The sequence below is a fragment of the Nerophis lumbriciformis genome, linkage group LG38 (assembly GCF_033978685.3).
Source record: "Nerophis lumbriciformis linkage group LG38, RoL_Nlum_v2.1, whole genome shotgun sequence".
In the NCBI taxonomy this organism is placed as follows: domain Eukaryota; kingdom Metazoa; phylum Chordata; class Actinopteri; order Syngnathiformes; family Syngnathidae; genus Nerophis; species Nerophis lumbriciformis.
The window spans coordinates 17,012,884-17,026,263 of record NC_084585.2 but is presented as its reverse complement, the minus strand read 5'-3'; the positions used below and the strand labels follow the sequence as shown (position 1 = coordinate 17,026,263).

Below are 13,380 nucleotides of genomic sequence, written 5' to 3'. Positions count from 1 at the left end.
TTTATTGTGATGGACCCACCCGGATGTTGATTAAATAATTGAAAGGGCGCTGTGCGGCTGATTATAATGGCGGAACAAACTGCGGAGGTGTGTTGATGACAAACCTGACAACAAACTCGACAACAGACCCTCTCGGCCGAGCGACATCTGTTCCTGCCGACCTAGGTGAGGAAACGTTTTGTCTCAAAAATCGCTGCCAAGTTTGTGTTTCGCAACTATGCAATATGGAGCTTATTCTGCCTCAGCAATGCAGTCATTCTTGTAAATTGTGTTTGCTAACACGATGCAACATCAGTCAGGTGACAGGTGCTATAGCTAGCTACGGGAAATGTTGAACTTTATCGATGAACCGTGTGTTTAAAGTCATGAACCGGAGTAAGGGTAAAGTATTAACCACAAAAGAGGTATCATGATAATAAATCACAGACTTATACGTTCCATTGGTAATTTTTTTGCTACAACCACAGCACGCAGTAGCAATAACATAGTGTGCATTGATTTTGTACTGACACGATGATATCACTTTATCGCATCACTTGCCAAATGTAGTTAAGGTGTAAATAGTCAAATGTGTGGTGGAATTGAAGCTAAATATATATATTTAGTGTCATTGTATGAGCGTGATGAGTCCTGCTATTGTCGTTTTGTATAAAGCATTTTCCCACAGGAAACAATTGAACAAAAACCTTGATCTGTTCCAGGGTTAAACTTTCACTATCTTAAAAAAACCTTTGTAAACTGGATAGGAGACTTGTAAACATTTACCATTATTTGCTGTTGTGCAGCTGTACATCTGTATAATAAAACTACTCATGTTTATGCAAGGGGAGAGGTTTGGGTTGCTGCAGGTAGCTTCCAAGCTGTCATGCAAGCATAAACATAAGTTTAATGCAATACATCAAAACTTAAATAATGAATTTGAGTGTTTGTATAAGGTAAGTCTTCCACTCTTGAACTGGTGCAGTATTATTCCTCTGATATTACTCTGACAGACCATGAAGTCTCACGAGATATGCTGAAATGTTGAGAACACTTTTCTTGTTCATGAAATGTCTTGTCTGATTGGTCAGTTTGCTCTCCAGGGTTCAAACATGGCGCTGTCATTCCTCTTGGTCCTGGCAGCAACAGTGATACTCATCAGACCGGAGACACGTGTAACCAAGGTGGAAAACTAACCAATCCCGACCTGCTTGGGTAAAATGTGCTCGGTTTGGCACTGAGCAGATGTCCTTTGTGTCCGCAGGCGCTACATCATAACTCGCTGGAGTGCTGCGGTGACAAACAGCGGACCAACAGTTCGTGTTTGAATGACACTCGCTGCGAGCCAGGTTCGTTGAGACGCCTAATGGGTGGGACGTCATTTGACGTGTAGCTTTATGGTTTTATTGTACCTCAGCCATCCTGTGTTAAAAGGCAGAATGGATTATAAAAATCAATAAAACAAGCCCTGCACTATATCTAAAAACAAATCAACTGATAAAGATGTGTAAAAAAATAAAGCAAGCTTATGCTTAGTGTGATTACACATTGAACATTGCCTCGTGTCCTGGCTGGTCTGCCCAAAATATACACCACAAAGTAGGTCGTGCGAGGGTTGCCATGGCAACGACTGCTCTATTCTCATTAGAAGCCTGTCTATCAGCTGATTGATTGCACAATTTCCATACGCACGTAAATGCATAAATGGACATTTAAATATACCAAAATGTTCTCATAAATCTTCTGTAGGATGCTTCTTCCGTGTGCTGGAAAGCAGCAGCATCATTTGCATACAGTGTGACTCTGCGACTGTAGACGCTGACAACGTAACAACTTGCGCTTACAGTAAGCAATCTACAGTGGTCATTTTTAAAATCAAGGGAAGTGATTGATATTGTTTTCTTTTGTGTTTGCCATTAGACTACACGATGGACAGGAAAAACCACACGACAGTCACAACTGTCATGCCTAAAATTGGTAAGATACAGTATGTGACATTTGCCCCTAAATTGTGTTTTATTATACTGTAATGTTAACTTCAATGTACCAGTGGATGGTTAAACTGCGATTACTTTGACATGTTAACATTAAATTGCCAAGACATTGCTATTTGGGTTATTTTTAAACGTGTCCACAAGGGGTGTCCTCAACTTTTTTTAACCTCTAATACGATGCCGATATTGGAGTATTGGCCAATACAAATACTGATTTGTTACGATATCAGCACAAATCACACATACTTGTATTATTTGGTAGTGTGGAATGTTAGAAAAAGGTTTGATCAGTACAATTTGTCAGAGAACAATGGTAAGTATGAAAAACATTAACCTGGAATTGACTTATGCTGTCTTTAAATTAAAGCGGAGTGGTAACTGTTTGTTTGGTGACACCAAGTAGCCACAAAAATGTATTAAGTTAAGCTCATGATGCAGTAAGTTCAATGATGCGGACACGTTTGTTACAGGATACTTTCTAATACATTTCTGCCTTGGAGATTTTGTATGTGTAAGTAATATGTCACTATAATTATTGGATACTTGTTTACATTGACAAATGTGTAGTTTTAGACTGCAATATTGTTCAATGAAGGATACTTCTTACGTATGTCTAGCTTGTGTGCTAAGCTGTTGTGTAGCTGCTAGCTCCTAGAAGCCTACAGCCTACCATGTTTACCTTTTGTAAATGGCTTGACTAAATTAGAAGAAAAGAACAATATTGTGTGCTTATTAAAGGACATTTAGATGTTTTAACACTCTACAGGACTGCTTGTATAAAAGTGCTTATATTAGAGATTTTAGATGTAAGCCAATATAATCCAACACGATTCTTGTAATATATTATTTGGTATATAAATTATAATAAAACATTTTCAATACAGGTTACAAAGCTCTTCTTGGCATATAAATTATAATAACATCTTTTCAAAACAGGTTACAGGTTACAAAAGCTCTTCTTGGTTGCTGATGTACGACTCATACGCGCAGTGCCTTTTTACTTTTTTGAAAAAGCTTTACAATACTTAGGATAGAAATTTACAAAGCAATTGAGAAGACATACAAATATAATACTTATTAAATACAATACTAAAAAAAATTAATGAAAGCAAAATTATTGTTTAATGTAAAATTGATTAGAAAAAAAAAAAAATCGCAAATTTATTCAATTCTCGAATGTTATGAATCTATTTAGAATTGTAATAAATAATACATCGTGATTTGGAATTTAATATTTTTAGCACCCCTACCAACAGCGCTTCTCAGTTATAGCGCAACACACACATTTTACAATAGCGCTTTTCACACCAGCAACAAATCATCTTTATGGGAATTCCGAATATCAACTTTACTCAAGCAAATCCTTTTGTATGCACATTCTCTGTGTTCTACTGCGGTGTGAATCTTACAAGAGCTCACAAGTCAATTCCGTTCGAATTCTTGGGGTGATGATTCAATTCAGAATCAATTCTTGATACAACACAATTTTCAATTCAAACCGAGTTTCGCAATACATAATTTGGTCTGAAAATAGAATTAACAGAAAAAAATTAAATCCTTTAATGTCACTGTCAAAATTGTCATCAATACTCACTGGTGAATACAGTTTTAGCAGCTCCCCTTGACCCCAGGCATTGCCCTAGAGAACAAACAGTAGCAGTATTTGAAAACCAGTTACAAATGATGCTCTTGGCTGCTAATGTATGACGCAGACACACAGTGGGAAAGCGCGGAGATGGCCTAAAGACTGTGTTTTTAAAATGGGTTCTTAAAAAAAAAAAAGACATTTTCTCAAAATGCTTTTAAAAATTAAAAATTAAAAAATTGGAATTGATTTGGAATTGCAATAAATAAGAATGTTGATTCAGATTCAAATACATTGTTTCAGCACCCCTAGTGTTCTGTATTGCTGCGATAATTATGACAAATTAGTGGACTTTCATGTAACTGAATTTTGTAGAAATAAAAAAATAAATCAGATACTTGATTTTTTTGGGGTAAAATCAGACCACTGTCCAATATCGGATCGGGACACACCTCGTGTCAAACAATGTTCAAACAGAAATAATGCTCCTGATTTCTTCCTTTCACAAAGTCGCCTTTAGATGGTGTCATTTCCCCTTTAACATAATATAGTTTTTCTATTTTAATACATTTGCAAAAATGTCTACATTTATGCTTTTTTTTTGGTCAGGATGAGGTGAAAAATAGAAAAATAGAATGAACTTTTTTGATTTTAGAAAATGGCTGCACTGAAACAAAGAGTGAAAATTTTAAAGAGGTCTGAATACCTTCCGTACACACTGACACTGTATGTGGAGGTCACTAGATAGAAATGGTCAAGATATGCAGGTTTTGACCAGTAAGACTGGTAGAAGTCAGTATTTTTCCAACATGTTTGACATAAGAAAAGTAAACGAGTCCTGTGGGAGTATACTGTATGCTTAAAACTGTCAATGTGCTTTGTTTGGGAGCAGGAGGCCCAGGCGTGGCCGCCTCGCTTCTTCTTGGAACACTATTGATTAGTCTGTTCCTGATCCTGTCCGTCGCCTCTTTCTTCTACCTCAAACGCTCACATCGACTCCCGAGCATTTTCTACCGCCGCAACAAAGGTAAGCCCGTATATTACTGTCCACTGAAAACAAATCGACACACCGACATGATTCTTAAAATGTCTGGCAAAAAAAGTGAGTACAGCTCAAAGTGACCATGTTCAGTGTAAATATTTAGTATGTGCACCACCGTTATCAAGCACTGCCATAATCCTCTTGGACATGGAATTAAGCAGAGCTGCACATGCTGTTACTAAAATCATCTTCCACTCCTCCATCATGACATCACTCACTACATTTCCATCCACTAAATTAGTCTGATTTCCCAAATAGTTAGCTTTTTTGTATTTTAACTTATGTGTGAAGTCCCAAGTGTCCATGCACTTTCTCTAATGCGACTATTTGTCATACGCCATGTACCTCTCGCACACTGGGGGGTGCTTATTTCCTTGTAGCATGGTTAAATAAATTATTTTTCCAGTTGACCTACGACATCATAGTAGCCATCTGCGGATCCTTAAACTTGTTTAAAGGGATGAACGCTGTAATATTGGCACAGATTACAAATGTTACGTCTGAAATGGCTATGTTGGTGTTAAATAGCAGACAGTATCAAGAAATTATCTTGGATTGCGCTACGAACAAGATGGTACTGCCAATAATGTATCGGGTAGATGCAGGTCCGAAGCAAAGACAGAAAAAAAAAAAATTAAGAAATTTTCGGACAAAGAGTCATGGAAAAAAAACTTTTGAATGTCTCAGAGTTCATTCATAAGGCTGTGTGGGTTGATGGAAGGAGTGATAAATCCGAAAGAAAAGACCATTTGTGCCCTGATTGATATCCAGAGGAAGATTGCTATTGTTCTGGACTATCTTGCTGGCTGTGAAGTGAAGTGAATTACATTTTATATAGCGCTTTTTCTCAAGTGACTCAAAGCACTTTACATTGTGAAACCCAATATCTAAATTACATTTAAACCAGTGTGGGTGACACTGGGAGCAGGTGGGTAAAGTGTCTTGCCCAAGGACACAACGGCAGTGACTAGGATGGCGGAAGCGGGGATCGAACCTGCAACCCTCAAGTTGCTGGCACGGCCACTCTACCAACCGAGCTATACCGCCCCCGCTGTGCGGAAAGTTAATCAGTTTGGAGTGCACAAATGCAGCGTGAAGAGGTTTGTTTACGCTTTATTATTTGCCTTTAATATACCTGCTTCTTTATCTTTCATCTCATTCGTATTTTGTCCATCTAAATTAAGCCGGCATTTTACATTTCCTTAGCGACCTTCTGAAATAAATCTCCATTTCTTTTTTCCTACCATTGATGCACCTGCGATGAGGTGGCGACTTGTCCAGGGTGTACCCCGCCTTCCGCCCGATTGTAGCTGAGATAGGCTCCAGCGCCCCCCGCGACCCCAAAAGGGAATAAGCGGTAGCAAATGGATGGATGGATGATGCACTTCAAAATGTTTTGTTCTTTTAGTTTGTGAAGCAAACAAAAAGTCTCCTCTTCAGGACAATTGTTGCATTGTTTTTATTGAATGGTATCTGCTTCCGGGTTTTATCCCACGCGCTGAGACTGGCGAATGCACGATACAAAGGGTCGTCTCCGGCCGCACACACCCACTTGAGAAATCTGGTTTCCAATCGCATAATCCAAGTGTGTTAGTCCGACTTTTCAAAAACCAAACACAATCGGATTAAGGTGTTTCTAAGGGCTGTTGGAGGCTTGTTTAGAACAATTTGAAAAATCGGACAAATTTAGTGCATGTACACATACCGACTGCTGGATGTTATGGTGCGTTCCATTTACCTCGAAGCTGGGAATGATGTCACAACCGATCTATGAGCGTTCTAGTTACAAGGTCAAAAATCAAGATGGCCACATCCAGTAAAGCTATTTATGCACTTGGTTTATTTGAATACAAACAACTTTGGACAAATATGCGCTCTTTCTGCAACCTTCCAACACGGTGAATGAAAAAGGAACACAAAAACACCATTGTTGACACCTGGAGCAGCCATCTTTAAAAGCCAACTCGGGTAGTAAGGACTCGCTCCGACTTTCTGAGTAGGATATCTGACTTCGAGGGGGCGTTCCAGTTGAAACTTTGGACTAGGAAATTCTGACTTCCCAGTACAAATGAAACGTGCCATAAGTGGAGGATGCCCCTCAGGTGTTCAATTGAGTTCAGGTGTGGAGGAGACATGCCTTGTCCACTCTTCCTCAGCAAGGCTCTTGTTATCTTGGAGGTGTGTTTTCATCCTTCTCATGTTGGAAAACTACGACATGGCCCAGTTTCTGTTACACGATGACACACTACATGTTGGAATTAATGCTTTTCCTCAGTGAACCACAGCTCCCCAATGCTGGTAGCACTCATGCAGCCCCAGACCATGACGCTTCCCCCGCCATGCTTGTCTGTAGGAAAGACATAATTATTATAGTTCTCGCTTGTTTTGCCAGATATTATTTAGACAATACTGGGTGTGTGTTTAGTGTTTAGTCAGTGGATAGTAAACTTATAATGCTGTATTTTTGACTACTTTAAATTATGTCCAAGTTTAATTTCTATACAGTGGAGCCCGCTTATGTCGGTTGACCAACTCCTCAAATCCACTGGCTTCTTCTTGTTACTAAAAAGTGCCCGCTTGAGTCGACGCTGACATACACTGCCGACCGCATAATCAGTTAATCAAACTAACACTTTTCATGCACAGGCAAGTTGCAACAAAGAGTTTCACATCAGTTAAAAAAAGAAGACACACATGCATGCACACAAAGCACTTTTGACAAGTTTATATATGTTTAGTTACCACAAATCCTAGTTTGTCGATTATGTCACACGGCCAATTCGACATTGTTCAGGCAGTCCGAGTGACGTCGACATAAACGTGTTCCACTGTAGTAAGATTTACAGTAATAAAAATGGTCAGTGATATTTTCTGTGCTTTCACAGCCTTCATCTTTCAGCCAAGCGAGACTGTAAGTCAGCTTTGTTGCCCTTCATGCTAACGAAATTTGACATTTTGTGTTTACTGTTACCATGGTAACATTCTTCCGTTGTCCCTCCCCCTTCTCTAGGCTGTCATGATTCCCTCCTCGACAGGTAAGCAGCCTGTTTGTTCGTTACTCGCTCGTCTCACCAAACAGGTTATCTACTAATAATCATTGTTTTCTCGTTTGAAGCTAGGAAACAAAGATACATGCGGCGGGAGAGGCCCTCCGTGGCGCAGAAAAGCAACATCACGCACGCTGCACCCACCACACGGGTCTATAACGTGTAGGATCTTGGAGCCCAAATGACTTGTGAAAGGAGTTGGTGACAAAATGTATGTGACGTCATTGGTCAGCTCGTATTTAAGCTCGTCACACTTGAACTCAACCTATTTATCAGTCTGTGCTCAGTCGACGCATTGACGCTGCACTCACAGTTGAGGTCTTATTGAAGTAGCTTTTTGAGAGCCTATATATTTTTTTATGTCTTAAACATTGCAGTAGCTCAGAACCAAGACGCCTTCCATTGGAATCATTATCATGCTGCTCGCGTTTTAGTCAACACTCGTGCCAGCGACGCCACTCTCATGGTTTCATAAACGGTGAGCTGTTACAGCTATGCGTTTAGTGGTTTGAGGCTAACGTGCATCGACCACTTAGGCCAGTGACCTAGTTGGGTGATGGTGACAAAGCATCATCACTGTTTGTGTTCTTTTTAGTGTGTGTGTGTGAATCTAGCTTGCATTGGTCTCCTTTTTTAAGTTTGTGATTGTATGAGTGATGTTTTTCTATTTATTAGTTGTCTCCCATCAGCCAAAGTGAATGTATTTGCCAAGTTTGTGCCACATGTCAGTTATCTGCATACGCAATGTTTACCTATTTATTTTAGCATAACGCAAATATCCATGTCCAAATTGATGAAAACCTATTGTCAATACAAGCGTAAACAATGTTGTAAAAGTATATGTATTAGAATGGCGGGGTCCTGATCTGATACTGATATTGGATATAGGTCCGATAGCAGAATTGTATCGTCTTGCATGTAACATCTCCAAAACAAGCAGTCCAGAGGAGCGTTTACTTGTACAAAGCTGTGCAGTCAGCTAACATCTAAATGTGCTGCAATAATCTTTCATTTACGAAAGGTGAACATGGTAGGGTATTAGGAGCGAGCGTTTACACAACAATTTAGCACACAAGCTAGACAAATTGAATTAATTCTCAATTATTTTCTGTTAACCCCCTGAATATAAATAGTATAATTTGTCTAAAAAAAAAAATTGTAATAAGTGCAACTCTGCAAAACATTGTATCATTATTAACATTAAAGAAAACAAAATAAGAAAGACATATAGATCAACTTACAACAAAGAATCATTTTATTAACATTGATTTTTGGTCTGTAACAGAAAATATTTAAAGTGAAATAATTTGCCTGAGATTAAAAGGTAAATAATCCTTATTTAAACTATAAACATTTTCACTGACTTGGATAATTTGATACTGAAAAATAAAACTAAATAAAATAAAAATATAATAATGAATTTTAAAATTTATCAGCAACATCAACTCAGAAGCCCAATATATAAAAGACTTTAAAGGGGAACTGCACTTGTTTTGGAATTTTGCCTATTGTTCACAAACATGAGAGACATGACGACAAATGTTTTTTTTAATGCACTTGTAGATAAAAGTCCGCTTACAATGGAGCTAATAGGAGGTCCTCTATTCCGCCCTTAAAACCCAATAAATAACCATTCAAAAAACGCCAACAATACTCCATTTACATTACGTGACTTGAATATTAACCAAGTATTAGTGATATTGTTATAAGCGCTGACGCAGACAAAGTATAGCGGCGCCGTGATCACAAGTTTGTGGGCCTATATTGCCGTCATCGAGTGGTAAGATGCTTCCTTGCTTGTGGAAGTTTATTGTAAATCATAAATCATGCCTCTCACCTGGCTAGTAGAATGATGAGGACGTATTACAAGTTGGTACACTCATCCATCCATCCATCCATCTTCTTCCGCTTATCCGAGGTCGGGTCGCGGGGGCAGCAGCTTAAGCAGGGAAGCCCAGACTTCCCTCTCCCCAGCCACTTCGTCCAGCTCCTCCCAGGGGATCCCGAGGCGTTCCCAGGCCAGCCGGGAGAGATAGTCTTCCCAGCGTGTCCTGGGTCTTCCCCGTGGCCTCCTACCGGTCGGACGTGCCCGAAACACCTTCCTAGGGAGGCGTTCGGGTGGCATCCTGACCAGATGCCCGAACCACCTCATCTGGCTCCTCTCAATGTGGAGGAGCAGCGGCTTTACTTTGAGCTCCCCCCGAATGACAGAGCTTCTCACCCTATCTCTAAGGGAGAGCCCCGCCACTCGGCGGAGGAAACTCATTTCGGCCGCTTGTACCCGTGATCTTGTCCTTTCGGTCATGACCCAAAGCTCATGACCATAGGTGAAGATGGGAACGTAGATCGACCGGTAAATCGAGAGCTTTGCCTTCCGGCTCAGCTCCTTCTTCACTACAACGGATCGATACAGCGTCCGCATTACTGAAGATGCCGCACCGATCCGCCTGTCGATCTCACGATCCACTCTTCCCCCACTCGTGAACAAGACTCCGAGGTACTTGAACTCCTCCACTTGGGGCAAGATCTCCTCCCCAACCCGGAGATGGCACTCCACCCTTTTCCGGGAGAGAACCATGGACTCGGACTTGGAGGTGCTGATTCCCATCCCAGTCGCTTCACACTCGGCTGCGAACCGATCCAGCGAGAGCTGAAGATCTTGGCCAGAGGAAGCCATCAGGACCACATCATCTGCAAATAGCAGAGACCTAATCCTGCAGCCACCAAACCAGATCCCCTCAACGCCCTGACTGCGTCTAGAAATTCTGTCCATAAAGGTTATGAACAGAATCGGTGACAAAGGGCAGCCTTGGCGGAGTTCAACCCTCACTGGAAACGTGTCCGACTTACTGCCGGCAATGCGGACCAAGCTCTGGCACTGATTATACAGGGAGCGAACTGCCACAATAAGACAGTCCGTTACCCCATACTCTCTGAGCACTCCCCACAGGACTTCCCGGGGTACACGGTCGAATGCCTTCTCCAAGTCCACAAAGCACATGTAGACTGGTTGGGCAAACTCCCGTGCACCCTCAAGGACCCTGCCGAGAGTATAGAGCTGGTCCACAGTTCCACGACCAGGACGAAAACCACACTGTTCCTCCTGAATCCGAGGTTCGACTATCCGGCGTAGCCTCCTCTCCAGTACACCTGAATAGACCTTACCGGGAAGGCTGAGGAGTGTGATCCCACGATAGTTGGAACACACCCTCCGGTTCCCCTTCTTAAAGAGAGGAACCACCACCCCGGTCTGCCAATCCAGAGGTACCGCCCCCGATGTCCACGCGATGTTGCAGAGTCTTGTCAACCAAGACAGCCCCACAACATCCAGAGCCTTAAGGAACTCCGGGCGGGTCTCATCCACCCCTGGGGCCTTGCCACCGAGGAGCTTTTTAACAACCTCGGCAACCTCAGCCCCAGAAATAGGAGAGCCCACCACATATTCCCCAGGCCCTGCTTCCTCATAGGAAGACGTGCTGGTAGGATTGAGGAGGTCTTCGAAGTATTCCCTCCACCGATCCACAACATCCGCAGTCGAGGTCAGCAGAGCACCATCCCCACCATACACGATGTTGACACTGCACTGCTTCCCCTTCCTGAGGCGGCGGATGGTGGTCCAGAATTGCTTCGAAGCCGTCCGGAAGTCTTTTTCCATGGCCTCCCCGAACTCCTCCCATGTCCGAGTCTTTGCCTCTGCGACCGCTGAAGCCGCACACCGCTTGGCCTGTCGGTACCTGTCTGCTGCCTCAGGAGTCCCATGAGCCAAAATAACCCGATAGGACTCCTTCTTCAGCCTGACGGCATCCCTCACCGCCGGCGTCCACCAACGGGTTCTAGGATTACCGCCACGACAGGCACCAACTACTTTGCGGCCACAGCTCCAATCGGCCGCCTCGACAACAGAGGTACGGAACATCGTCCACTCGGACTCAATGTCCAGCACCTCCCTTGTGACATGTTCAAAGTTCTTCCGGAGGTGGGAATTGAAACTCTCTCTGACAGGAGACTCTGCCAGGCGTTCCCAGCAAACCCTCACAATGCGTTTGGGCCTGCCAGGTCTGTCCGGCATCCTCCCCCACCATCGCAGCCAACTCACCACCAGGTGGTGATCGGTAGAAAGCTCCGCCCCTCTCTTCACCCGAGTGTCCAAAACATGAGACCGCAAATCCGATGACACAACTACAAAGTTGATCATGGAACTGCGGCCTAGGGTGTCCTGGTGCCAAGTGCACATATGGACACCCTTATGTTTGAACATGGTGTTTGTTATCGACAATCTGTGACGAGCACAAAAGTCCAATAACAGAACACCACTCGGGTTCAGATCCGGGCGGCCATTCTTCCCAATCACACCTCTCCAGGTTTCACTGTCGCTGCCAACATGAGCGCTGAAGTCCCCCAGTAGAACGAGGGAATCACCCGGGGGAGCACTCTCCAGTACTCCCTCGAGTGAATCCAAAAAGGGTGGGTACTCTTGAGCTGCCGTTTGGCGCGTAAACGCAAACAACAGTCAGGACCCGTCCCCCCACCCTAAGGCGGAGGGAAGCTACCCTCTCGTCCACCGGGTTGAACTCCAACGTGCAGGCTTTGAGCCGAGGGGCAACAAGAATTGCCACCCCAGCCCGTCGCCTCTCACTGCCGGCAACGCCAGAGTGGAAGAGAGTCCAGCCCCTCTCAAGAGAAGTGGTTCCAGAGCCCTTGCTGTGCGTCGAAGTGAGTCCGACTATATCTAGCCGGAACTTCTCCACCTCACGCACTAGCTCAGGCTCCTTCCCCCCCAGCGAAGTGACGTTCCACGTCCCAAGAGCCAACTTATGTAGCCGAGGATCGGACCGCCAAGCGCCCTGCCCTCGGCTGCCGCCCAGCTCACATCGCACCCGACCTCTATGGCCCCTGCTATGGGTGGTGAGCCCATTGGAGGGGGGACCCACGTTGCCTCTTCGGGCTGTGCCCGGCCGGGCCCCATGGGGACAGGCCCGGCAACCAGGCGCTCGCCATCGTGCCCCACCTCCGGGCCTGGCTCCAGAGGGGGACCCCGGTGACCCGCGTCCGGGCGAGGGAAATCTGGGTCCTTTGTGTTTGTTCTTCATCGAGGTCTTCGAGCTGCTCTTTGTCTGATCCCTCACCTAGGACCAGTTTGCCTTGGGAGACCCTACCAGGGGGCATAGAAACCCCCGGACAACATAGCTCCTAGGATCATTGGGACACGCAAACTCCTCTACCACGGTAAGGTGGCAGCTCAGAGAGGAGCAAGTTGGTACACTTTGACAGCCAATTTAGACCCGGAAATGGTGAGAAAGACACAAAAAGGCGCTAGGTTCCACCTTTATCTAAATAGGGCTGTAACAACGTTCCATCAATTGGCATTCTAATGGCAGCAGACCTTGTACAGTAAGTGATGTTTTATTATGTTTGTTGGCTCTCATGAAGTCTGCAGTGAGTAATCGGTTATGTTAAAAAAATAACTTTGATTTCTTTTTTTTTATGAATGCGCCGTGTATGCTTAAAATGAGCAAAATACGTAAATACTGAATATAAATGTGCCTTTTACTACTTTACATATATATTTACATCTTGTATATAAAACTTTAATGGAGGTGTTTGGATGTTTTTTTAAGAGCTTTATAGGCAGAATGGAGCGACTCACAAAGGCTCCATTGTAAGCGGACTTACATATATTTACTAAGTAGAATGCATTAAAAAAATAAAAACATGTTTTATATGAGGATTGTG

General features: G+C 43.4%; 1 protein-coding gene across 1 annotated transcript; it reads left to right on the top strand.

Moving 5' to 3' along the window:
* Positions 1-21: 21 nt before the first annotated feature.
* lg38h1orf159 (linkage group 38 C1orf159 homolog) lies at positions 22-9,825 on the top strand. The gene is made up of 9 exons (XM_061932443.2): positions 22-165; positions 1,083-1,163; positions 1,244-1,328; positions 1,729-1,824; positions 1,900-1,956; positions 4,451-4,585; positions 7,486-7,511; positions 7,611-7,635; positions 7,716-9,825. Exons 2-9 carry the CDS (start codon positions 1,092-1,094, stop codon positions 7,811-7,813), a joined length of 594 nt encoding a protein of 197 aa, XP_061788427.2. The 5' UTR covers positions 22-165; positions 1,083-1,091; the 3' UTR covers positions 7,814-9,825.
* Positions 9,826-13,380: the final 3,555 nt, after the last annotated feature.